This window comes from Dysidea avara, chromosome 8, assembly GCF_963678975.1.
Source record: "Dysidea avara chromosome 8, odDysAvar1.4, whole genome shotgun sequence".
Classification (NCBI taxonomy): Eukaryota; Metazoa; Porifera; class Demospongiae; order Dictyoceratida; family Dysideidae; genus Dysidea; species Dysidea avara.
The window spans coordinates 22648021-22675808 of NC_089279.1; the positions used below are offsets into that span (position 1 = coordinate 22648021).

Below are 27788 nucleotides of genomic sequence, written 5' to 3' on the forward strand. Positions count from 1 at the left end.
TGGAGCATTGTCATGACACTGTTGTATCTAATGCAATTATTTAGCATACATCTATAGCAGCCCTCTGAATCTTTTCAATACTAGTGGTCTACAGTATGTACCTTGGAAGAGATATATAGACACAAGAAAACTAGACTATCCCTGCTCTGCCAAGAACAAACTTATTGCACTCCAAGTTTATTCATACTTTTAAACACACTCTGACCAAACGAGACTTTATCACCAATCCTCCTATACCTTGTGCATGAAGTTTCTACCCACCCAAGAAATGGAACACACTACTACTAAAATTAATGTTGCTACATCCACATTACTAAATGGTTTCAACTGAAGTCAGAACATTTATTGAAATGATTGTTCTATTTTTTTTTTGGAAGTATCAGGTGTGCTGTCGTCCCAGTATGATAGTAATGAAAGTGATGTAGCAATATTTTTGCAATACTCACAGCATTCAGTAACACGTTTGCCACTTAAACACCTTGGCTCATGTATGCACAACAATTTTTCAACTCTATGTTGGAGAAAAACAATTCTTGTATCCATTCTAAGTCACTCACCTAATATGGGATGAATCAGAGATGAGTAAGTTGGGCTATTCTTTTCTTTTGTACATACATGCCCAGATAGTTTAAACCAGTTTCTTCATCCCTGATTTGGGGACATAAATATGTCTATAAATTTCTATAGATAGGGGATAAAATCTCTTCCATTCTTGTTCACAATATCTAAATATTGGATGTCCTTAACTTCCTCACCAGCACTGAGAAGCAACAGAGGAAATAACAACAGACCAACACAGTGAAAAATGGTATGTTATCCAGTATCTTATAACACATGTATAACATTGTTATCTATATGTTATACACAGATAACACATCCGTTATACAGCCCCTGTAAAACATCTGTATGGATACTATATACACGGCTATGTATAACATGTGTAAAGCTGTGTTATACAGGTGTGTATAATGTATGTATTACAAGCGTATAACATGTGTATATCAGTGTTATCACTACTTCCCTAGTGTATAACACCATGTATAACATGTGCATATTAGTAGTATACATACCCTGTATAACAGCATTATAACTCCCCACTATTATTAGTCCTTCTATTTAAAGCACATGTATTTTTTTTTAGATCAGCAAAATTAATAAATTTAAATGGAGTCACAGTTCAATGGAGTTGTAGATTCCAGAAGATATGATCCATGGAGAACAGCTATGGTTCCTGCCATGAAGTGCCACCAAAGATGTGTGTACATCTTCCTAACATCACTGAGTGGCGTATAATCATTCTTCATTATACCTACCAAAAATATTAGTAGTCATAAATGCACACAATGCCTGCAAGGGTACTCTTACCACTAGTTTCCACTATTTGTAGATTCCAGAAGATATGAACCCTATGATTCCTGCCATGTAGTGCCACCAGATATGTTTTTGTCTTCCTAATGTCACTGAGTGGCGTATAATTATTCTTCATTATACCTGCCAAAAACATTAGTCATAAATAAACACACATTGCCTGCAAGGGTACTCTTACCTGGAATACCACTAATAGTACAAATTTAAAATATCTGTCAAAAAGAACAGTGGACAGGAATGAACAGACTGTAAAGACAAACTTACCTAGGATCATTTCAGTGATCATTTCATTTCGCCACATCTGCATGTCAAAATATAAGCCATTTATGCAAAGGTATACTTACCAGCAATCTCCATGAGACAGCTTTGGTGGATTTCACTTAGCTGTATTAGCAAAAAAATATGTGGTTGGTAGATGCATACAAGCAGGAAAGATACACTTACCATGATTACACTTCAGTGAATTTTACTTCAGTATACCTGCCAAAATACATGTAAATGTGACTGGATCTGCAAAAACCCGACACAATTGTGCAAGCCTAAATTTATAGTATAAAGCAGGCTTATAGACACACTTACCAAATTCATGATAAAACTGGTGAATCTCACTGTCAAAACTAATAGTTGTAAATGTACAGACTGAAGGCACACTTACCAGCCAATCCAATACATTTTCAGTGATTTTCCCTTAGCTGCACCTGTCAAATTTGTTGTAAATGCACACAGGCTACATGTAAACGTACACTTACAGTCCGATCCCAGCACTTGACTGGATTACGTTACCATCACTAGTCCATCCCACGCTACCTCTAAACTTGTGAGCTCAAAGCTAAGCCTTCCCTGCCATTTGTGTAGCGTATTTTTACCTTAGCCAAACAATACATCAGCAACGGTACAAAATCGTCACAGCCTACTTTGAGAAAATTGTTTCCCTCCTCGCATTGGATAGCGCGCATCAATGCCACATCTTTCCGGCAATCAGAAACCTCGTCAGTTCACGAAGATGTGAGCTGGCATTCTATGAATCGGTAAGTTCCATCAACCATGTTTTGCGGTTTGCCGTTTTACAACTGCGTATCACGTGCACCTTCATAATGACAAAGTAGGTTCGAGAATAGGGTTAGTCCCAACTACTGGAGTACGGTACAGCTACTATCATTAAAGAATGGAATACCTTGCCACGTAACATTCACTACCAGATACAGTGCATGAAATTGTCATGAAAATAACCATGAAATACCCATCAAAATACCTATGGTTTATCCCACGAATTTTAATGTTTCATGGGTACTGCAACGCCATGAAAGTACCATGATAATCTGATCTGGAGACGCATTTCATGGCCTATGAATCAACCCATGGTATACCAAGAATTGACTTTCATGGTACATTTCATAGGGGCAATTTAACATTTCATGAAAAAACCATAGATGTTTCATGGCACACTTCTCTGGTAGTAATTATTGAAACCTCCTCTGATTTAATATTTAGCTACATCACTCTTACAATCACATTTCGTTGTATGTGTGTACTCATATTGTAACTTATTGTATGTATTTTGTTACAGGGCACAGCTGAAGAACAGCCTCTATTGGGTGATGCTGTCTTCCCTGTAGCTAGCTATAAATAATTACAAATACAAAAATACAAATACAAAATACACATTATTGCACTTGTAATTAGATAGCTAATTAATTGGTTTGTGTATTGTAGCTAACTCTCTTATTTTTCATAAGCATACTACCAATTAATTAGCTATCTAATTACAAGTGCAATGTGACCATGCAGCAGGGCTGACTGCAGCTTGAGACCACCATAAGATGTCTAAAACAAGGCTACTTATAATGAGTAGTCTGACGGTCCATTATAAGTAGCCTTGTTTTAGACATCTTATGATGGTCTCATGATATGGCTAGAATGATTCACTTAGAGACTGGGCTAAATCTACTATAGTCGTTATAAATCCGGCCATTGGACTGCACTAGTCTTTTTCTTTTAGTATGGATCCCACCCACTTACGCAACAGAACCACCCTCCATTTGTTGTATGCCATGCTGCATGTCATACTACGTAATTACATAAATTACAGCCACTGTCTCACATTGTATTGTCATGAGTACAACTGACTTTGCTACATTGTATTATGTCCTTCTTTATGTACAGCCTGCAGTCTTGACATGTCTGATGAAACAAAGCTATGACTTGTAAACTCAGAAAATGACAATGATGTTTTTTTGGTATCTATAGCTACCACTGTATATTATACATGTATCATGGATTTTACACATTATTGCAGTATTATTTAACTGCACTCTCATTTCTTCATAATAAAACGGCATCGGTTAGCTTTCATCACTGCACAGTCCAAGATTTACTGTAACAGTACCAATGTAAATATAATAGTTATAATAACATGGCTATACAGCACACATTATGTAGTCAGCAACTATAATTAATTTTCTTCATGATGTAACATCCAAGAGGGGCATGTGGGAGGTGGCACACATTCTACTGGAGGTCCCAGAACTCTGGCTTTCCTTGCTGTTTTTGAGGCAGCATCAGCCCTGGTATCAAGGGTACACAAAAATTCATTTAATTCCTGGGATCTCCAGGATAGCTGCTTCCTTTCAATGGTTCCATCAGGCAGCACTTCCTCATCCGACATCATTTCTGGCTTGATGTCATCCCACTTTTCTTTTTCATCATCTCTCACATGTTTGCCCCTTCGTTCCCACAACTGTCATAGATAATCAACAACAATACACTTATGAATAATACTTACCCTTTGTTTCCTTGCTCGCATGGCACGTCTATTCGTTACATCTTCATTTTCTCCATTTTCTAAGCGTTTCAAGTTCTTTCGGTATGTGTTAACCCCATCTACATAAACTCTTTTCACAACATCCAAGCTTATATACACAGCAATAACTGTATACAAATACTGCCTGTATTTGCTCCATCAATATTAATTTCATTATTGGAGCTATACAAATCTAAAACTTTCAGACACAAACAGACCACCAGCCCTACTATTTCGTTTTAGTATGGGGATTATGAATTAAAGTAATAGCAATACTGACTAAAGATGGAGTTATGTAGTATAAGTAGTAATTTTTGTTGTGATATGTATAGCTATATACCTCTTACAGTCATTAAATCCCCACCAATTTCTTTGTGAATTGCCTTGACCACCTCAGTGTTATGGCTGCTATCAATTCTAATTTAAATTATTTTATACTGACTTCTTCTATAGCTGCTATAGTTTTACTTACCCTTCACTGGCAATTAACTGGGTATCTAGCCCATTATGCAACACTCTGATCTTGCTCTGTAGTTAAATTGCATTTAGAAAAATTTCCTTCAGAATGATTATACATTTACCTGCAATTTTAGATCTGATTTTCTTTTACGTTTCTGTGTGCTTTGTGGTGTGCCATCAGATGAACTAGATGTAGATTCAGTGATTTTATTTTCTAGAAGACGTACACTGGCTTCTACATTTTCCAGTCGCTCCCCAAAATTCTCAACTAAATCACTGAATTTTTCTAACTCTGAGGCAATAAATCCTTTTATGTCATCCCATAACTGTTCATAGCTTTGACCACTCTCTTCTTGATCATGTTCAATTAATGGAGGAATCATATCTCCGGGCCCCCAATGATGGTGACTGGCATGCTGTGGCTCTACATATGAGTCACTTATCATTTGCCTGGAAACCTGTCCTCTGTTGGTCTGGCCATGGTCTCTTGAGCCATAAAATGTGGCTGTTGACCTTTGCTGCAGAGAAATTAAAAAAAGTAAATTAGCTATATATTAATTAATAGCTTTAAGCTACATATGTAGCTGGGTATACTGGAGAGCTAGAAAACAGGCATTGCCCAATAACAAGGAATAATATTTTTTTTTTGTAAAATCTGTCTCTCAGTAGAGAAACTGAAATGCAGCAACTGCATTAATCTGATATATGACCGAATTTGGAAAATCACCCATGCATATGGGCACATTTGACACCTAAATATTTAATAATCAAATCACAAATTTTACGGTGCAAATCTACTTGTCAACGGTTTTAAACCATTCTCAATACCTTAATTACAAGAAAATTCTTGAAATAAATTCAAAACTGTGTAGATTCAGTAATTTTCTGGACTCGTGTATTACTGAATTAACAAGAGTATATCCTTGTTTCAGGTTCTGGAGATAGTTATCTGTACAGACATTTGAAGTTCTGATCATGACACTTTATGTATTATATAATTACAATCTTAATTCTTGCAGCTTACTATATATAGGAGATGCAGAAATGAATTATATTATATACAAAACAACTACCAATGTCAAACTGTAGCTAGAGCATAGAGGAATTGATGATGCATGCTATGCAGTACTGATTTATACTCCATGAATACATACACATCGAAGTGTTGTATGCCTTTTGATTGTCCATGCACCTTTGATACAAATATTAATCCTATAATTATTAGTAAGCATGGTAATGACTAGCTTAATTAATTGTTTCCATAAAAGGAATAATATTATCATCACCTTTACTATCTCATTTGATCCAGGAGTATGACATTTATAGGTACAAAATCACTCACACTACTACTATCTCTGCTACAGCTACTTTTAGAAGTAAACAGCTGTCTTGGTGCTCTATTTGCTATCTTCAGTGAACGATATATACTTTACTGTAAATCACCATAGATCAACTGACAATTGCAGAAAGCACAGTGTATTTATATTCACAGTTATATTCACTGTCTACTGGAAACCAACTCCCAGTCTATATTATGTTGCTGAGCGGGCAAGCCCAACCCAACATACCATACACGCAGCCTTGTAATTATGGCCCAACTCATCACAAGGTGAAAGAGTTTCATCATGGCAAGTTATTAGAAAGTAGTTGAAACTAATAATATGCAAAGTCACTAGTCTCACTACCACAATTAGCGTAACTACGTTGACTACCCAATTTACCATGCTCACTACACATGACAAAGTATACAGTTACAAACCACGTACACAATAGGTTCAAAACTGCTAGTTCTTTCTGTTATACTCACATGATATAAGTAAGTAACTGCACAAATTTATTGGAGTTATTTTGTACAAAGTAGCGGGAGTTAAGAGGACACTTGAACTTGTTTTAAAAAGTACAGCCGTGGATGTCTAAGCTAAGGAATGTATCCATCATAAGTAGATAATTTTAAGGTAGATTTCATACAGAAATCTTTGTTCTACCTGCCTATATGCAAATAATTACAAGCTTACTTCGCTAGTTATCCTTTGCCACATATAAATTTTCAATAGAAGTAAGTTGCAACTCCTGAAACCTCAATTAGTGGCCACCTCTTTAATAAGAATACTTCATTATAGTGGCTGCCTAGTAGGTCCCAAATATTGCTAAGTAGTATTTTATGACCTCATTAATAAGGCCAACTCATTTTTAAAGCCAACGTTTGGTCCCAGAGGTGGCCCTATTAACGAGGTTTCATTGTACTTTGTATAACACTAAATTTGTGCGGTTACTCAGTTGAGTAGGACTAGTAGTTTTGTAGCAATTGTGTGTGGTGAAGAAACATTTAGTTTAATTGAAGTATAGCTCTGTGCTCGTCCTAATTAAATTGTGTCCTAATTAAAGCCTGCCCACTTGCTATTTGACTACCATGATTCATCCTTGGCAGAGTTACTATGAGGAGTGTAATTCATAGTTACTGTAAAAATTGGTGTGTATGCTTTTCCACAGTAAAGTTATTCAGGTTGTTCTGGGTGTTGTTTTAACTGTACTGAGTATTGTCTTGAATTTGTGTTAAAGTTATGAATATAAATGCCATGGGGCAAAGTCATTTCCAACACCGTGAACCAATGAAACAATTTCCAATTGCCAAAAGCAATAAATCCTACTATCAAATATTATATACAATGATACCTTGTGAGTGCCATGGAAACATATGTTGGCCTCAAAGTGTCATCATCTTAAACCAAGCTATCTTCTTTATCATTTGTTTTTTCATGCTGCAGTCACATAAAATTAATGCATAACAGTTAAAACAACATAAAACGCTACAGTGTATGTAGACGTTAGTCAAACATATTACAAGGAACTGAGTATTTATGCAGTATTTCTTTTTAGTGGTGGGTGTAACACTTTGACAGTGGAAATAATGCTGCTGCAGGATAAATAGAGACCACTGGATAACCAATTCATGAACAAGCAGCCCGGAACAAATGTACTCAAATATCATTCAATATAAGTTACACAATTTTAATAAGGAAAAGGATTAGCTATACGTTTCAGCAGTAAGACTAAACATCTAAAGCACATGTAGTAGATTCATTTTTTGTTGAGTATATATGGTGTTGTAAAAAATGGATGACAGCTGTACTGACTGCCAGTTGCATTGGATAAATAATTATAGGGCCATTATTGGGCTGCATTACCTCAGGGGGTAGGACATAATGTCATTACATGTATGATTTTACATATTGTATTCCAACATGGATGAAAACTATAATGTACCAGCTACTTGCATCATTTTAGATGCCAAAGTCTATTACATTTACAGTACTACTAGTGACTAACAATACAGCGAACAATAACACAGGTACCTGAATACGATCATAATTTATTCTAGATAATGCTCTATTACTAATTAAGTCCATCGTAAAATTGCTGGAGCTCAATATGAAGCTGAACACATGAAACGATTTCTATACTAAGTATCATGCCATGTCCTAGCTCCTCTGGCATTACCTCATGCTGATTTCATAATCCTTACATTGCAAAAAGTAATTTTCTGTAGGGTGCACGATAGTATAAACATGAGAGCAAGAGTCATGCAACTGGGATGCACTGTGTATTCTAAAACAACCTAGCTATCTCACCTACACAAACATCCCTACATTAAATACTTTAATAAATTCAGTCAGCCACTACAAGTTAGCTTGTGTTAAAGGGGTAGTGATGAAACCCAAATGAAATGGAAGGGAATGAAACCAGAAGTAACTATCATTATTGGAAGCGACTTACAAGAGGTAGTAAGTGCAGTATGTTATATTAACAGTGCTTACAAGAATAGTTTAGCAGCTTAGCTAAATGATTATTTTTCAACTTAGATGACTGTGTAACACATTTACAGTGGGCATTAAATAGAACTATCGAGCGAATATAATTTCTAGTATGTCTATACAGAAGGGCACGCTACTATCTATGTGTACATGGTTCGAATTCTCACATTTTGACACTACACTATATACTTCTGATATTTATGCAGGTGCTCGTGCAGTTAACAATATCGCTTCCTAGTTAAATATTAGTTACTTAATAAACCCTTTCACTGCTTCAGCCAGATTTATCTGGTTTGAGGCTATAAAAGGCACTTCGAGTACAATTCTAATGTGCTACCACTTCTATCATGCGTTTTACAGTACGATGCGCTTACCCTGAAATGTGCACGCCCACAGAGGTCCTGTTTCAGATCCTTCACACACTATTGTGGGTTTGTTACGTAATACTGCAAAGTTTTTCTTGTTAGAAAAGACGACTGTCACGCATCCTCAAGTTGATAGTCACGTTTTGAAGTCTACTGGATTGCTATTGATAGGCTAAGACAGCCAGGGATCACCGTCGGCTGTTTTCAGAAGTGTGGCATGATTTGCTCGTGTGCGTATACACATGCATGATGCAAGATTTGGGATAGATCACGAAGAAACCAGCCAAAGAAACAATCGCTCAGTAAGGAGACTGTTTAGAATAGTTGTATGGACTGTAATACTTACCTGTAGCAACTTATTTGTAACTGACTACTTATTTAAGCTGCCTTTACCATATTTTTCAGTTTTGTTGCCTTGTAAGTTCTTAGCGATTTTATTTACATAAACAAAAGCAACCTAGTTGAGGCCCTTAGTCCATAGCGATCACTTAGAGGTGTGGTAACTAAGTACTATAGTGTACAGTTAAGCTTGTATAATGCAATTTGTAGCAGACTCCATGGTCTGCCAGAAAATTCAGGGGTGAAAGGGTTAATTAATTAATTAATACTTAATTAAATCACTATGTATATAATTAGTTTACAACATTAGCTATATGTGACCGGATTTGCGAAAACCCGACATAATGGTGCAAGCCCAAATTTTCAGTATAAGCCATTGATTTGCAATGGGTAAAATATTTGCGTAATCAAAAAAAAAATGCGTTAAATTTTTAAACGCTTTGTTTTTTTGTGAAGGAAGCATCCTATGATAAAAACCTGGGTATCGTCTTATTGGCCTACTCAAGAGGAGTTCAAAAAGCTTTATTTCGTTACAGTAGACTAAAGGATACGCAAGTTATGGGCATTTATTTACGTCACGTTGAAACGATTGTACGCAATCAATTTTTCTTCACTGATTTCGCCTCTGTATGCAGTGACGAACGGTAATAGAAGAAACAACGTACCCAGTAATGGACTCCCCTATTCATGACGAACACAATGGTGCAAGTTGCAACTCTGTACTGCATTGTATTTGTAAGTTACAGCCATTTTTGTAAGCGCATGTAATTTATTTTCCCAATGCTTGCTGTACAAATCGAACTTTCTGTTGTTGCTACTTTGTAGGGTTGTAACTCCAAAAGTTGTTGCCATATGAAGCTGAAATTGGCCAGAGCATACACTTGGCTAAGTAGATTATAAATATTCAATAAAGAATTTGAAAATGTGCCATTATGTCGGTTTTCGCAGATCCGGTCACATATAGTGTGTATACCGTATTTCTATAAATATAAGCTGCGAGAATTTTTCACGAGTTAAATCTTTGTGTTAAAAAGTTTTCACCTGTGTCCTCAAGTGACGAAAATTTTTTAACAATGAATTACGTAACTTTATTAATTCTATATGGCCTTTTTTGTATACAGGAGAAGCAGAATGACAAGCAGTAAAACTGAATTGTGGCGTCTCCGTTTCATGAAGGTTGCACCCCAGATTCAGAAGTTGTCTGTCACAAGTCAAGCAATGGACTGGAGTGAAATGGCTGTAGCTAGAAGCTCTTTCATCAACTTGCATATTTGTGCATATATACTCCATTTAATGTGTCCTGTAGTAGTTGTCTATCACGGAATCAGATGGCCCGGCATGACCAATGTGCGGTGTAATAGACCGGACAGCTCCCTTCTCTCCTAGGATGAGGGAGGCCTTTGTCTTTAAAAGACCGCAGCAACCTCGATCCAGGTGGCCAGAAAGCAATTAACCGAATTCATTCAACTTCTCGAATATTACGTTGGTGAACATTTTCGCGTAATTAATTTTCGTCGGATGCTAGCTTCGACGAAATATTTTTAACGGTTTATAAATATAGAAATACGGTATCATGTTTTCTCACACAAGCCTCAAGGCTTCCCTTCATGTAAGCATAGGACATGTCCTTGAAAGAATTCAACATTCCCGATACACTAGAAGGCTAGATACATCATTTTCCAGTTTTTCAACATCCATATAGCCCATTCTGAAAGGTATTCATGGGAACTCCCCTATAAATTCAAATAGGTGGCACAAATAACCATCTTAAAAGCGAAAGCTTGCTTACCTGGAGAGTTAATATTGGCCTTCATTTCTTACATGCACACTGCTTTTTAACACAAAGCTTTTACTAATGTGAGCGCAGACACAGACTTGCTTAAAAATACTAAAAACAAAATAAGCATTGTGGCAGCAAACAACTTGCTTATTAACAACACAATTATATCATGTTCCCCTACAACAATGTAACATTTTGGCAGGTAGTCACCAAAATATGACATCCTGGCAGCAATAACTATCATAAAACAATACTATTATGTTACGTTCCCCTGAAAAAAGATGAAAGATCTTAGCAGATAGCCACCGAAAGATGACACATCTTGGCAGCAAGAACTAGCACAAAATACAACAACTATAATTATAATGTTCCCCTACCATAAGATGAAACATCTTGGCAGGTAGCCACCGAAAGATGAAACATCTTGGCAGCAAGAACTAGCACAAAATACAACAACTATAATTATAATGTTCCCCTACCATAAGATGAAACATCTTGGCAGGTAGCCACCGAAAGATGAAACATCTTGGCAGCAAGAACTAGCACAAAGTACAACAACTATAATTATAACGTTCCCCTACCATAAGATGAAACATCTTGGCAGGTAGCCACCGAAAGATGACACATCTTGGCAGCAAGAACTAGCACAAAGTACAACAACTATAATTATAACGTTCCCCTACCATAAGATGAAACATCTTGGCAGGTAGCCACCGAAAGATGACACATCTTGGCAGCAAGAACTAGCACAAAGTACAACAACTATAATTATAATGTTCCCCTACCATAAGATGAAACATCTTGGTAGATAGCCACCGAAAGATGACACATCTTGGCAGCAAGAACTAGCACAAAGTACAACAACTATAATTATAATATTCCCCTACCATAAGATGAAACATCTTGGCAGGTAGCCACCGAAAAATGACACATCTTGGCAGCAAGAACTAGCACAAAGTACAACAACTATAATTATAACGTTCCCCTACCATAAGATGAAACATCTTGGCAGGTAGCCACCGAAAGATGAAACATCTTGGCAGCAAGAACTAGCACAAAGTACAACAACTATAATTATAACGTTCCCCTACCATAAGATGAAACATCTTGGCAGGTAGCCACCGAAAAATGACACATCTTGGCAGCAAGAACTAGCACAAAGTACAACAACTATAATTATAATATTCCCCTACCATAAGATGAAACATCTTGGCAGGTAGCCACCGAAAAATGACACATCTTGGCAGCAAGAACTAGCACAAAGTACAACAACTATAATTATAACGTTCCCCTACCATAAGATGAAACATCTTGGCAGGTAGCCACCGAAAGATGACACATCTTGGCAGCAAGAACTAGCACAAAGTACAACAACTATAATTATAACGTTCCCCTACCATAAGATGAAACATCTTGGCAGATAGCCACCGAAAGATGACACATCTTGGCAGCAAGAACTAGCACAAAGTACAACAACTATAATTATAATGTTCCCCTACCATAAGATGAAACATCTTGGCAGGTAGCCACCGAAAAATGACACATCTTGGTAGCAAGAACTAGCACACAGCAATACAATTACATCATGTTCCTCTACAAAAGATGAAACATCTTGGCTAGTAGCCACCAAAAGATGACACATAGTGGCAACAAGAACTAGCATCCATCCGCATTACTTTCCCAATGGTATTAAACATCTTGGCAGATAGCCACTAAAAGATATACTTTTTGGAAGAGGCATTAATAATAATAATACTGAAGCCTTATAAAACATCTTGCCGAATCCAGGGTGTCCACTGTTCATACCCTAGTAGACTTTCTTCACTCTATTCTTTGTTCTGTAGATTCCTTTTCTGGCTCTGTAGGTGTACGTATAGGCAAACCCATTTTATAGAACATCGTAGCATAGAGTTTACAATGCAATGGATGGGCGTGCCATTATTGGGGCCGGCTCTTCTTAAAAATAAAAAAAACAAAAAAAAGCGTGGTGGGCAACCATTAAACCTATCATACAAGAACTTCAAAGTTATACACAAGGACTAATTAAGGCTGTTCATATTCTGGGAATAATGCCCCAGTCTACCACCCCAACCTTACATTTCATTTTCCTTGGAGAATCTTTTTCACGGGCCAGATGCCACTTGAGTGTTTCACCCAGTAGCTACACAGTTGGTATTTGAAATATCACCCTGAAATGAATAATACATCTAAAACAACCACCAAAGCTAGTTACAAACAAAACGGCATGGTATAGTGAAAGTCATAAGGCCCCAAGTGTACAAAAACTGAGAGGCTTACGAAAACTCGCCTAACACGAAATAAACTTTACATAACCCTTACCTAACAATTATTGGGCAAGATTAGTAACTTTATAGTACTTAATCAGAGCGATAATCCTCACTAATCTACGAACACGAGGTAACCAGCTAAATTCGCGCAAACGCGATCCGCTTTACGTACGGAAACTATTCCGTGTTACAATCACATCAAAACTTTTTTTTACAAGACGTCGATGGTGTATTTCACAATCTGTTGTGAAGTGCTGCTACTGTACATTTCATGTCCTAGGGTACACTTCATCTAAGACTTTACCAAAGCATCTGAAACGTGGCTCGGCACGTGCAAATGAGTCGTACAGAAGCCATAATTAACAACAGAAGCCATTTTGGAAGGGAACTGCTTTCGTCATTTCCAAGTTGCTATACATCAGTTCCGCTCCTTGTTGTAAGTAACCTTTTGTAATTCCATGTATATAAATACTCTGCAGCTACTCAATACAAGTATAGCTATGCCGGTGAGTAGTAAAGCACCAGCTTACAAAACAATGATCCAGGCGACAAGTGGAAGAGGAAAATTCAGGAAGAACACGATGGAGGAGAAAAAGGCCATGCGTAATTCAAGACGAAGAAAACAGCGTCAAAGTCGAAAACTCGTAAAACAACAGTGCAAACAGCTAAGGAAGACGGTAGAAGAAACCAGTGCCCAGCTTAAAAGCCAAGAAAAGCGACTGACGACCCTAAAGTGTATGGCTCGAACATTTTGGGAAAGGTGGAGATGGGAAACTGAGCGGAGAAAAGAAGCATTGTTAATGAGTCGGCCTCATGTCCAACGTATTGTAAGTAAGCACAGTGAAGCCAAAGCACTCAGTGAAATTGATCCTGCTTTGTTAATTCATCCTACTTTGCATGGGGAGCAAAAAGAGTGCTACCTTGGCAGGGGAAGTTTTGGAATTGTTAGGTTAATGGTCTACCGCACCATGCATGTTGCAGTCAAGTATTTACACATCCATGCTCTTAAGGAGGATGTACAACATGAAGCTGAAATGACAGCAGCATTGTGTCACCCTTTTCTTCCTTACTTTTTTGGATTGTGCAGCAAAACACAGCCATATAGAATTGTTCTCCAATTTCATGGATTTTTAGAAGCCTCACCATTATCTTTAACTGTACGGCGTGAGCTGGATAAACGTGTTTGTAAACTGCAAAACCTTGACTGGATAAGTGCTATTGCACAACTTCTGGATGCAGTTGAGTATTTGCATACAGAGGCTGAAATTTTACATAATGATATTACCACCACAAACATTTTATTAGGTCCTTCTATAAAGTCTGACCAATGCACATTGGCTACTTGTGGCAAGTATCAGATTTTACTAATTGACTTTGGAAAGGCTACTGGATGCAAATGTGGAAAAATGCTTCATTTGACGAGTCAAGATAGACTGCAATATCACAAAAAATTTCCTCAAGTTGCACCCGAGGTAGTTGATGGAATCTATAGGCAGTCTACTTACAGTGATATCTATTCAGTTGGAGGAGTGTTATATCAAGTCTGTGAAAGTGGTAGTATAACAGAAAAATCATGCCAGAGGAGTGTGTTAAACTTATCAGAACAGTGCCGACTGGCTTGCTACTATAAAAGGGTCACTGCTAGACAAGCTCTGCTACAATTGCAAAGAGATATACCAGAGTTGCCATAACATGCGTGATTGACATTGATGCTATATACAACATACACATTGCCCAGCTTGAAAAGTAACTTATGCATGCATTCAGTTTGATTTAGACATAGTAACTCTAGTTTCTTTATTTACCATATAACATACATGTATATATATATAATATTAAAGGTGCATTATTATTGTGTGTATATGCATGTTATTATATACAATTATGTTGTATATAATTATACGATCTTTTTAGTGGCTATATGACATGCATGTATTATTGCCTGCATGCATGGTGCAAGGTATAGATGATACTCATGATAGCCTTCAAAATGCCAATATAATAATAATGTCTTAGTTGATGAGATGAGTAAATCAACAAGACTCTATAAGAAACATGCATGCCCATTGATAGATTGAGCATGATGTTGGAGTAATTCCACAGCAGAATCTAGGTCAATTATTCATGATATGATTCTATTAGAGATGAGAGTTCTATTAAAGTATCTAGCATCTAAAGATTCATGCACATGCTTTAAAGTGTTAAATACTTTCATAAGACTAGTACTAGTGATTTTGCATAGTTTTAAAGTTATGAACTTTAATACCTTCATGCACCAAGGAGTTCAGATAACTGCATGACATTTAACTGAAACATTTAAATGCAGCATTTTCCAAATACAGCCCGCAGTACTTGGAGGTGAATGTGTGGTCTGTTGTGGTTGAAAATTGATATTCTGTCTTTGTCTCAGTATCTTTCTTTACTACAGAAATATAGGTAAAAAAGAATGAACTGACTAACTAACATGTAGCTGATATTATTAATAAGTATACAATTTAATTGTACATCTAATTACATAATATTATTACAACCTGACATGTGTATATAGCTATAATAATAACAATACTGTTATACTGTACTGTGTATAACACAACCTGCATATTATAACACTGTTATACTGTACTGTGTATAACACAACCTGTAAATAACACTGTTATACTGCACTGTGTATAACACAGCCTATGTATAACATTGTTATACATCATTGTATACTGGTGCTATACATAGGTGTGTATAATTTGAGTATAACAGTGTTATACACACCCTAGTATACCAGTGTATAACAGCTATTTTTCACTGTGCAAGTGTATTTTGAAATTGTTTTATTACTGTAAGGCTCAAAATTGTCCATAAAAACCCTGGAATCTTAAAATTCAACTGTGAAACAATGTTTTGAAGTGTTTTTTTTTTTAACTCTCACATATCATAATTACCTAACTGCAGGACTTAACTATTCCTGGAACCCTCATTTTAAAATGCTTGAATCTCCCACAGACATTAATTTTATTAGCATGCCCAAAGTGCTTACTGTAATAAATCCCATTGTACATGCAGCCAGTCATTAAAAATAATAGAAACCTTGCAAATATTCAGACAAAACAATGTGGGAGTTGATATATATAGAGTTCATGAAGTACTGTAGTAAACTATGGCAGCCATACTATTATAGTGTAAAGAGGATAATAATAATAACAGACACAAAACTATGTTTGGTGAAAAGTTATGTATCATATAGTATTACATTTTTATAGTAAGTGAGTTATTAATGTTGTCTATAAGACGTCATGCTCTGTTTAAGCATAGACTGATTGCAGAGGGATGTGCATGTTCCAGTTGTGTGGCTCCTCATAGGCAGGGATATTTCTCAGTCTGGATTCCATGGAGTCTTGTTGTTAAACTCCTTTGTACTTTAGCCTTATTGCAGGTCCAGATAAAAGATATGCATACATACATTACGTATATGTAATTGAGCTATTGATTCTGGTGTGTGAGTTTTACACTTTGTTTGTATACTGTTCTGGAAGGTGGACAATTATTAAAATATTAATTCCACTAAGAGTACATTTTTGTGTGTGTGTGTGTATACCATGCGTAACCAAATTTCCATACATCTCTAATCAATGAGACTCAAAGAAATGTTTATTAGTAACTATAAATGCAGCTGGAGTCATATAATCCAAAGCATTATCAGGAAAAAAATCCAGACAACCTAATAAAGGAGCAAAACAGCCTGTGCAATGAAATTCCCATTACATTCAACATAATATGTGACTGGATTTGTGAAAAGGGGTATATATATATATATATTCCGCTTGGTATATACTTACTTGGTACTTGGTGTCAAGTAAATACCAGGTGGAATATATACCTCCCTCCCTCCCTCACACACGCACGCACGCACGCACGCACGCACGCACGCACGCACGCACGCACGCACGCACACACACAACAAATCTACAACACACACATCCAATTTACTAACTTTGACAATCAATAAAATAATTTTGATTGAAGAAAGCTATTGCCTTGAAATTTGCTCAGTAATAAGGAGCACCAACAGAGCTTAATGGATGGAGAAAACTTGCAAACTAAGTTATGGTCATTCAAGTTCACAAACAAATATGTGTCTGAAAGACCCCATTTTGCAAATCTGGTCACATATGCTTAAAATGGTTGGGTCTGTATGATTAGTGCAGGACACACAGATGAATTCACAAATAAAAACATTCTTCTCTCACCTACTCCTTGGAAGTTAACAATTATAAGCTAGACAAAGCCATATCAATGATAGTGCATGACAGTTTTCAAAGTATAGAGCAGGATTTTAAAAGAAATCGTTCCACATATTAGCCAGTCTATTCCGGATAAGCAAGAATGCATTGTAACCATATAATGTGAAGTATGTGGAATAATAAATATTATACTAATATGTATGATACCACAGTCACTGGTCCCTTAATAAGTATCATTGAAATGATGCAAATAGCATGATCAATACAGCTTGTCATTTTATTATGTAGTTCACCTTCTATATATGTATAAAAGCATTGCTGAACTCCCACACGGAAGGCTGTATACCAACCATCCCCTCAATGTGTTGGATGTGATGATGAAAATTCCTGTTTGTAGTTTTAAGTAATTAATGTAGCCATAAATATGATAATAGCGTAGAGATGAGTGGTACTACGTGTATAGGCGATTAAAACAAGATTTATAATACAGAGAATAAAGACTGTTGCATATTCTTCTTGGCTTCAAGTGGTTGAAGTCACCCTTTGCAAGTGTATATAGTGAGTTTGCTTTCTACTACAGTGTATATAGTGTATACACTGTCATGATATTGTACTTTTAATTGTCTATATTCTTTTCTTATTAATTCCGCATTGTCTAAACAATTAGAGTGATAATAATATACTAGCACAGCTAGTATTTCAGCACAGAGTATTATAAAGTTGTTAATAGTTATCATGAGGATTGCAAAGAATTCCCTTGAGTGGCTTTAATTGGAATTGACACTGACTGCTGGAAAATGCCGAAAGATCGAAAGAAAGAGCGTTTAAGCAAGGAGCTATGCATTACAATTTAGATCAAAGAAAGGGGTATATATGGGTAAGCACCAGTCTGTTGTGCTTTTATATGCTATGCTGCAGTGCTACAAAATTTCTGCCTATCGTTCCCATAATTATGCTCAATTTATCCTCAGCCTTCCCATGTTTTACCGTAAATTTGAAATGGACATAATAACTTTTGGTCTCAACCATTGAAAAAATATTTATAAAGCAGTTATTTTGCTTTGTATATTAAGTATGTCAAATGATTGCTCACTGCATGCTTTCTTGACTATACTCTATCAAATAGAGCAAGTCAATCTTTTCCCCATGAAATGCATTTTTCACAGATGATGAATTACAGTGTAGCATAGTATTCTATCTATTATGCTTGATGCTTCAAAGCACCCATTATGCTCAAAATTATACCATCATAGTCATACACTAGTGCCAAATTTACTGGCTATTTGACAAAAGATCAATGAATGACTTCTAGTGCCTGTACACATCACAGCAGATACATTAGTAATATTTTGGAATGATACATATATGCATACACAACCACGTTGATGTCATATTAATGACTGGTCATATAGTTTATTATAAAGTTTAAACCTACATACAGTGGTTCCTCGATTATCCAAACTCGTTGGGCCCTGGGTGTGTTCAGATAATCAAAAAGTTCGGATAATCAAAGCCCATTCATTTATATACAGAGCCTTGTTCAATTACTCTAATAGAACTCACACCTTATATATAAAATACTCTAATAGAGCAGTCATCGCTACAGTTCGGATAACCTAAAGTTCGGTTAATCAATGGCTGGATAATCGAGGGACCACTGTACAAGAGATCACTGAATTATATAGTAAACAGAAAATTGTTTCATTCAAAATATATAATCTAATGTTGATCATCATCTAGTATTATTTCTGTGATATTGCATTATTGAATGTGCTATTGCATCAGATTTCCAATTCAAAATGTGCACAAGACAAAACCCAACTAATAACACCACTATTGGGTAGCATTTCTCAGACTAGTGTCTAAAGAGCTGCCGTAAAGGGCAGGTTCTAGTCTTGGCAAGAATCTTGTTTGATAGGACACAGTGGACTTGATATATGAAATAATTAATACAAGACTCATGATTTAACACATGATAATACTTAAGCCAAATAAGTACACATCATTCTAGAAATGGAGAAGTAATTCCAAAGGAACAGGAACTGGAACTACAATTCTAATGATTATGGTTGTAGAACTGGAATCAGAACTGTAATTCCAGAGTGGCAGTACTCACGGGCATACGCAGGAATTTTAAAAGGGGTTTCCTCTACACAGCTAAGTGACTGTTATATTAGAGTAGGTTATATTGCCTGACTGCTTTATTAGAGTATCTTCATCTACTAAAATCATTGCTCAGAACAATGCCACAAATGTTGCTACCATGTGAGAAACCATTACTTATAATTAAGATAAAATGTATTCTACTTAATGATAGATTCCAAATTCTGGTAACCTTCTCAATGTTTCGAGCGGCCTGAAACCACTGGTGACCCACTAGGTATGCCCGTGAAAACTAACTGTAACTATAATTATAATGGTTATGGTCCCAGGACTGGAACTATAATAACAACTGATATTGGAACAATCAGCACTACTGAGAAGGCATCTTTTGATACTAACTTCATATGCATTTCCATTACTCTTACAAGTTATGTATAATGAAACACAATGAATGGATTGTAGATATATCCATATAATATTATGTATGTGAGTAAAATCATGCATGTAATATTGTTACCATAAATTATTAGAAAGACAATTTTAAAAATTGTATAGCACAAAATTTGACATAGGAAAATTTTGCTTAAACTTATTAGAGAGTATATTAGAGAGCATACGTATAGTAAATGCAAAATTTTAGATTTGGAATTTTTTGATGAACTGTAAGCTAGTGAATCGTAAAATGCATCTAATTTTTCCTGTAAATTATATTATTTGTACATCATGGGATGGCCAAGCAACAATAATAATTAAATAAATATATATAAATTAACTTTTGTGCTATACAGTACTCTATTCACATAATTATATTGATGCATTCAAAGCTATTAGGTGTGTTAAACCTGCAGCTTACCATGTTGCATAGTCTCCATAATTATACCGTAACTGTTTACAAGTTACATTAGCAGCATTCTGGTCAAATCCATTACTACACACTGTACCCCATGTACCATTGTTAAGCTGAAACATCAGTGTACCAGACTGTAAACTAGTACCATTATCAAGATGTAATACACCATAAGTAGCTGCAGATAAACAGAGAATAGTAACACTGACAATAAATATGCACCAGCTATCACATGCAATGTGAGGAACAAATTTACATAATTGTTTGAGTTGCCTTAATATACCATCATTCATATATCCTGTTTCACTACTTTTTATTGCTGGAACCCTACTTCTGAATCATTTTTAAATTAATTGTACTAGTTTAACTTTTTCGCATAGTTATGTTATAAACATGTGGCTGTGACTCTTTTATTAAAGTATCTTGATCTTCTGATTGTCTTGAGTGAGCTGTGCAATACATTAAGGGGTGCGGTTTGCTACTGTATAAAAGAGCATGGTCACAGCATACTCTGATCATTAAGAGTGCAGCAGCATGTTCTATATAAACATTTATGAGGAGTGGTTAGTCCATGTGATTGTTCTATGTATATATCTGTATATATTAATGCAGCTACATGTATCTACTCCACTTACAGTTACTAAAGTAAATCAAACAGTTTTGTAACGTTCCTCTAAGGAAACTATCGATGCAGAGATGGATTTAATGGTATGGTTAGAAAAACATGACCTTATAATTGAAGATGAAAAGAAAGGTATAGAGCAGAAGGCAGACACTCGTCAAACAGAAAAGGCACATGCTACCAGTAAGTTTGTTGTTGTGGCACAAAATAGTGGCTGTGTGCTGCTTCACTTGGCCTCTAGTCTTGTGACTGTAGTCAGGCAGGCAGGCAGGCAGGCAGGCAGGCAGGCAGGCAGGCAGGCAGGCAGGCAGGCAGGCAGGCAGGCAGGCAGGCAGGCAGGCAGGCAGGCAGGCAGGCAGGCAGGCAGGCAGGCAGGCAGGCAGGCAGGCAGGCAGGCAGGCAGGCAGGCAGGCAGGCAGGCAGGCAGGCAGGCAGGCAGGCAGGCAGGCAGGCAGGCAGGCAGGCAGGCAGGCAGGCAGGCAGGCAGGCAGGCAGGCAGGCAGGCAGGCAGGCAGGCAGGCAGGCAGGCAGGCAGGCAGGCAGTCAGGCAGGCAGGCAGGCAGGCAGGCAGGCAGGCAGGCAGGCAGGCAGGCAGGCAGGCAGGCAGGCAGTCAGGCAGGCAGGCAGGCAGGCAGGTTGGCTGGCTGGCGAGCTGGCTGGTTGGCTGGCTGGCTGGCAAATTAAAATCGGGTTTGGGCAATTAAAAAAAAAATCAATCCAATCATGTCTGTTTTCTTGCTTTTAACACTGACTTTGAAGCAAGACTATTCTGTAGTGGTTATGATTATGATGGTTTTTATCTGCTGTATTTTGGGCAGTGCCCATCAATTTAGGGGGGGACTTTACTAAACAGTACTACTGCACTGTTTGATACACAGATGCAATGTAAATATGTTAAGTCACTCCAGGGATTTACAAGGTTGACTGAGTAAATAAAGCAAGCAAACAGTCACACTTTAGAGTCCACAGTAATGCATTGCTCTACAGGCACACCCATGTTTGAGCACCACTAAGTGTGATATATGCTCACATCATACAATTTGATACTTACAACTACAAAATACTCCTGCATCTTTATAATAACATTGATTGTCCCAATTAAATCCATCATGGACACAATCAATCAGTCGAGTCTCTGATCCTGTGCACAGTAAATTGTCCAACCATATTGGTCTTGTTCTTGGTCCATTTGAGACAGTTGTATATAGAAACGCAAGCCCCAGTTGATGACAAGCAACTATTCCATCATTTCTACTCCAGGATAAGCACAGACAGTTCCCCATACATTATTATGACACACTTCCACACGACCTTCATAATTGTTAGAACTATCAACAAGACAAATGTCACCTTCAGTGCAAATTTCAACTATAAAATAGCACATGCACAACTCTATAGCAGAAAGTTGTTTATAACAGACCTGTTCCAGTGCAGGCAACACCAGCATCTTCATGATGTCCACAGTTGTTGTTTCCCCAGCCATCATGACTACACTCAGACAAATAACGGTCTCTATTAGTACATTGTACTTCATCCAACCAAATGGGAACCAGAAAACTTCCATTTCTAAAGTAGTTATCTGTGTAAGCATTGAGAGCATCACCAAATCCAAGTTGACGGCATACAACACTACATAAAAGTAGACAATTTCGAAAATTTAAACCTTAAACACTTGTACCTGGCATCCACTACATCCCAGTCATCATCACAAACTGTTCCCCATTTTCCATTATGGAACACCTCAACACGACCTTCATATTGATTACGACCATTTGTTAGATGAAGTGGAGGAGGATTATTGGCTGAGAGCATACAGTGTATTTAGATAGATATTTATATCATTTACATTTGTACAGTGTGCAGTGTTAATGTATATGGTGTACATTAATATAAGCTAAGTACACCTAAATAATTATAGCAAATTATTATTTAGTGCCAATAAATTGTAAACACTTTTAACACTACGGTTTAGGCAATAATGAATTTTAAAAATTATACCTGTAACGTTTAAAAAATGGTTGTAGCTTTGCACTACTTCTATCAATCTGTACACAAATTGTGCTATAATATGTTCTTTACCCTCCAAATTTGAAAAGAATCCAATAAGGCTTGTGAGAGTTATGGCAATTTTGTAAGTGGAAAGAAAAGAAGATGAACTTTGAAGGAGCATATCTCAAAGACTGCTGGACAGATTTGTGCACACCCGGATGCATTAGCTTTCCTTGGCCACACAACATACTATCACATACACTGATAACTTAGAATAGTTCACAATTAAAAAGTGGGATGGTCAACATAATGAATAAATGTTAGACCTCGTCTCGATATTACCTGATTCTTTTCACTACCAATTATTAGCAAAATTGTTCCAGCATAATGCATGCAGGCCTAGTAAGATTCATCATGATGTACATACCTACAATATTAGTGTATATATAGGGTTTGGCAATTTTTCAATAAATAACCAACATCACATAACTGCATGTCACAATACAATTGTGACTGAATTTTGGAAAACCGTCAATTTATGCACAAGAGAAATTTACAACAAAAACACATTCAAAAACAATGGGTGAAAAATGCAAGTTCCAGAAAAAAATTTATGCATGTTTTTATCGCCTCTCTAGTTGGTGAATTAGCACACCAATCAATAAATCGTGTTTACCATCATCATGTTCGCCTGTTCATAGGGAGTTAGAAAAATCTTTGTTTGATCTTCATACATGAGTTGGTTTCAGAGTTACAAACGTTTGTTTACATTGCAGTGACAAAACAGTTTATCAACAATTTTTCTATGCCTTCCTCTTTGAACACAAAAACTTATCTTGGGCAAAAACTATACCTTGATAAATTCACAAATTCACATTGAACAAAGTGAGACAAGATTCAACTCTGTGTACCGTTGCTTATCAGCAAGTTATAGTTGTTTATGTAAATGCCTGTGTATAGATTATTTTCTTGATAGTTTCTGTACAATTTCTCATTCGGTTATCTATTGCTGTATCTCCTGCACTACTCACCCTACAAAGCTGAAACTTCGCCAGTCCATTAATCTGTCCATAAACAACAGAGAACCATTAAAATAAATTTTGAAAAATGTGTGGAAATCAATGGTTTTCTAAAATTAGGTCACAATTATTGTATGCATTTAGCCTCGTAAGTTCACATAAGTAAAAGGTTTATATCAACCATATCACATGCTATATTATGGTAATAATGGTCACATAATCTCCATCTATGTCTCACAGTTAAACCATTTCATGAATTACGCAATAATTGTATTACAGCATATAATGTACCTACGTACCAAAGTTTTACCCCACCTATGTACCTCCATGCGGGCAAAGGGGAAAATTTCCTTTCCTTTCTCCATTTCAGTATCTCTGTCTTATTGCCTAAACCCCCACACCTGAGGAATAATCTTTTCTAATTCCTTCATTATTCCCCTTTTGCCTGCATGGGGATAGGTGGGGCGAAACTTTTACAGGTGCATAATAATTACATGACATTGAATTGTAATATTGCCTAATCCTAAACTGATGAGTCTTAATAGACATGCATTTAATATATAATGGTTGGACACCAAGATAAAAGGAACAAAGTGATTTAGTAATCCCAAAGGTCCAAGGCTGTAGCATCCCAAGCACAGTGAGGGCATTATTAAGGGTTTGACAGATTACTAAATCACTTAATTCCTATTCGTCGATGTGTCTAATTTATTAGCCTATTAAAGTGGAACTTCAGTTATCCGAACCCCTTGGGACCAGAGGTGGTCCATAAGTCTGAAAAGTCTGTATTTCTGAAACCGTGTATAAGTAACATTAAAATAGCATAATCAAATTTTTAGTATTTTCAACTACCCCAATAGAACAGTCACTACTCTAATAGAGCAGTCATTTCCATAATTCAGATAACCAAGAATCCGGATAAGTGGGGTCCGGATAACTGAGGTTCCACTGTAGTAAGCATTTAATTTGCAATGATTTAAAGTATTTTTATAACTATGGGTCCATGGCATGAGTGTGGTGAGAGAACAACAGGGCTGAATAGTTTGTCCTGAAGTTCTTATGGTGCCAATGAAAATATTTATTGGGCAAGTGGTTTTTGGTAACCAGGGTAACACTGTGGACCAAGAGTCAGATGCACTTAGTCTACTATTTGTCCAGAACTATTTTGCAGAACACCCGGAGAAGATGAGTAACGTAGATCGGGAAATTTCCGTTTAAAAAAAATTTCAAATGCAGTGACATTAGGTGGGGTCTATTCTACGGAACGGAACGGAACGGAACAGAACGGAATGATGGACTAAACTACGGAACGGAATGCTTTCTCAAATTGAAGCTTGCAGCTTACCATTGCTGTACAAGTCATCGGTGGCACTTCCAGCTGCTAAACAAACGTACCCCAAGAAAGATAAAGGTCGATTGTGGGTTAAGGTAAGTGCACCTAACTCCGGACAGTGTTTGCTTTCGGTGCTATATCTCCGCCATGCAAGCGAATTACTCAATCCTTAAAATATGGTGATAAAGCCTATCCTATGGTGCATCAGTCCTACAAGTTTCATCAAAATATCTCCATCCGTCGAGGAGCTGCGCTCCAAAATTCAACTATGTGTAAATTTTGCGCATGCTCCTAACTCCGGACACTTTTTATCACGCCTGGTACAGCACTTTCGAAGTTGATTTCGAATTTTAAACACCGCCACTTTAAACTTGCATCTATTGCCCACCTCATACTCGAATTTGAGAGTCATAGTACCTTTCGTTGCTGAGTTATGGGTATTTCAAATCTAGGTGTATTTACGCAAATATTTATGCAGCTTCAAGGAGACTGGCTCTTAGAAAATCGTCCATAGAAAGTGTTTGGCTGATTGTTTGCAAACGAAACTTGGTACAGTGGTAATTCATAGTTGTCCCTCTGTACTGTATGAGAATTAGCCAGATAGCTCTTTGAGGTTGAGAATAAGCAGTGATTATCGAAGAATTTTTGATAATTTTGCCACACACGGCAATAAATAATCACCTGGTTTAGACAAACTACCAGGACTTTTAAGCTGATTTTAGGATAACAGTATCATTGTATATGAAGCATTAACCACCTAAAATTTCAAGTAAATGCTGCAGATAGTTTTGGAGATATGACGCCAAACATTGGAAGTGTCCGGAGTTAGGAACTGTCCGGAATTAGGCGCACTTAATTACCTTATTGCTGTTTATCTTCGGATGTATCAAGTAGGGAACTTAATGCATGACTTGTTTTTGCCAATATGTGAGTTGTTTTTGCTTACTTCGACTTTAGAATGTACAATCTGGGGCTCAGCCTTTCTAATAGGCATAAATCCGGCAGTATGTAGCTACACTACAATGGAAACAAGTATGGTGACAAGCTGAATCAACTCTGTCAAGCTAAACAGAATCTAAAGGAATTTTGTGCAGTGTGTGAAGAGCAAACATTCAGATACCTCAAGGAGGCTATATTGTGTGAACATCAATGATTCATTAACAGAATAGTGGACTACATAATGTCAGATATCTTAGCCTGAGTAGTGAGTTGAATCCAGGATGGGGTCTATTTTACAGAATGGAATGCTTTCTGAATCAAAACTTACAGCTTGTCTAGCCGCTATCATTGCTGAAGTTGCATTCATCAGTGGAACTTCCAGGAAATGGAATAGGATAATAATAAAATATTAATAGCTGTTTCATGCAGTGCATTGTTCTATTACCTGATATATCAAGCAGGTCTCTTCAATTCATTTATTGCATGACCAAGGCAAGTTTTGTTACTACAGTACAGTAGCTGATTGGATGTCAGTTGCTTCTGGTGATCTTGACAAGATAAATAGTTTAGAAGACCACTCAATTGCTTCAGTTTCAGAGCGTAATATCCACAGAGAAATTAACTAGAAAGTTACTGGTGACAAGGTGATCATGACTTTATTCAGTCTAATAAACAGAATATATGGTTGATTGAGTGAGGTATCACTTGCAGAATGTTCAGACAACCAGCGATGAGATGTATGCATGGATTCATTGAATTTTTGTTACAGTTGGAGACATTAAATATCCAAAATGTAAAAGGTTCCCCTGGTAGGATAGTCTCTAAAGCACAGTTTTCAACACACATAGGCAGAGAACAATCTTAATTCACAGCAGCAAACAGCAGCACAATTACAATCAAAAAGTCTGTTTTTATAGTCCAAAATTACATCATAATTACATTGCATCATAATTAAAGTAATTGTAAAGTCTCTGATTCACAAAAAGCAAACTGACTGTATAATATTAATTCACTTGCTTTATATTTTCTCAATTTTGAGCCTGCTTGTATACAAATAATTAAATTTTCCTCAGTCCTAGAATAAGATGGGAGAGAAAATTTATCTTTGTTTACCTATACTGTACAACTTCAAAGGAAATGAAGAATAAAATTAGTAAAACTACAACAAGGTGAATTACAGATTTAAATACTAAATATGAATGAGAGCCTTTAGATCATTATTGTTCCAAAGCAAAATTGTAGATGGAAAAAAACAAGGACTGGTGAGATCTTGGTTATTTAATGACAGCGGTTGGAGATTAAAAGGGTGGTAACTTCTTGTTCTCGAATATGTTGCAAAGTGGAGGTACAAATCAAAATGGGATATCAATTTCATTATGAAAAATTTGTATGCTTAAATAACCTAGCATTACTGTATTCATTTGTCCTCCACTTAAATATGCTACAACAGTGTCGGTACATTGGCAGTCTACCTTGAAATCTCAACTCTAGAG

General features: G+C 36.7%; 2 protein-coding genes across 18 annotated transcripts; both read right to left on the reverse strand.

Moving 5' to 3' along the window:
* Positions 1 to 1120: 1120 nt before the first annotated feature.
* Positions 1121 to 13434, reverse strand: LOC136263969 (uncharacterized protein C14orf93-like). 17 transcript variants are annotated; one of them, XR_010704886.1, is made up of 17 exons: positions 13264 to 13410; positions 13021 to 13112; positions 12423 to 12782; positions 11607 to 11666; positions 7301 to 7386; positions 4750 to 5145; positions 4641 to 4696; positions 4509 to 4585; positions 4151 to 4209; positions 2283 to 4105; positions 2118 to 2234; positions 1948 to 2066; positions 1813 to 1848; positions 1633 to 1752; positions 1547 to 1580; positions 1366 to 1491; positions 1121 to 1309 (listed from the first exon to the last, which is right to left on the reverse strand). XR_010704886.1 is itself a non-coding variant. In XM_066058640.1 (9 exons), the coding sequence occupies exons 2-9, from the start codon at positions 13025 to 13027 to the stop codon at positions 11215 to 11217; spliced, it is 411 nt and encodes a 136-aa protein (XP_065914712.1). In that variant the 5' UTR covers positions 13028 to 13112; positions 13264 to 13434; the 3' UTR covers positions 9504 to 11214. The 17 variants fall into 17 exon arrangements, 3 of the variants coding, with proteins under 3 accessions (XP_065914710.1, XP_065914712.1, XP_065914713.1); XR_010704891.1 differs by lacking the exons at positions 11607 to 11666; positions 12423 to 12782; positions 13021 to 13112; positions 13264 to 13410 and adding an exon at positions 11301 to 11451 and having other exon boundaries at positions 1633 to 1669; positions 1713 to 1752; positions 1948 to 1976; positions 2024 to 2066; XR_010704888.1 differs by lacking the exons at positions 11607 to 11666; positions 12423 to 12782.
* A 7993-nt stretch (positions 13435 to 21427) lies between these two features.
* Positions 21428 to 23024, reverse strand: LOC136263153 (neurotrypsin-like). The gene is made up of 3 exons (XM_066057657.1): positions 22694 to 23024; positions 22436 to 22644; positions 21428 to 22383 (listed from the first exon to the last, which is right to left on the reverse strand). Exons 1-3 carry the CDS (start codon positions 22825 to 22827, stop codon positions 22253 to 22255), a joined length of 474 nt encoding a protein of 157 aa, XP_065913729.1. The 5' UTR covers positions 22828 to 23024; the 3' UTR covers positions 21428 to 22252.
* Positions 23025 to 27788: the final 4764 nt, after the last annotated feature.

Coding starts and splice junctions, on each gene's coding strand:
- LOC136263969 (XM_066058638.1), bottom strand. CDS start 5,073: ATGATAAGTGACTCATATGTAGAGCCACAGCATGCCAGTCACCATCAT. Junction 4,586..4,640: donor CAGTTAATTGCCAGTGAAGG/GTAAGTAAAACT, acceptor AATTTAAATTAG/AATTGATAGCAGCCATAACA. Junction 4,210..4,508: donor GGATTTAATGACTGTAAGAG/GTATATAGCTAT, acceptor TGAAACGCTTAG/AAAATGGAGAAAATGAAGAT.
- LOC136263153 (XM_066057657.1), bottom strand. CDS start 22,827: ATGCTCTCAGCCAATAATCCTCCTCCACTTCATCTAACAAATGGTCGT. Junction 22,645..22,693: donor TGGGATGTAGTGGATGCCAG/GTACAAGTGTTT, acceptor ACTTTTATGTAG/TGTTGTATGCCGTCAACTTG. Junction 22,384..22,435: donor TGTTGCCTGCACTGGAACAG/GTCTGTTATAAA, acceptor GCTATTTTATAG/TTGAAATTTGCACTGAAGGT.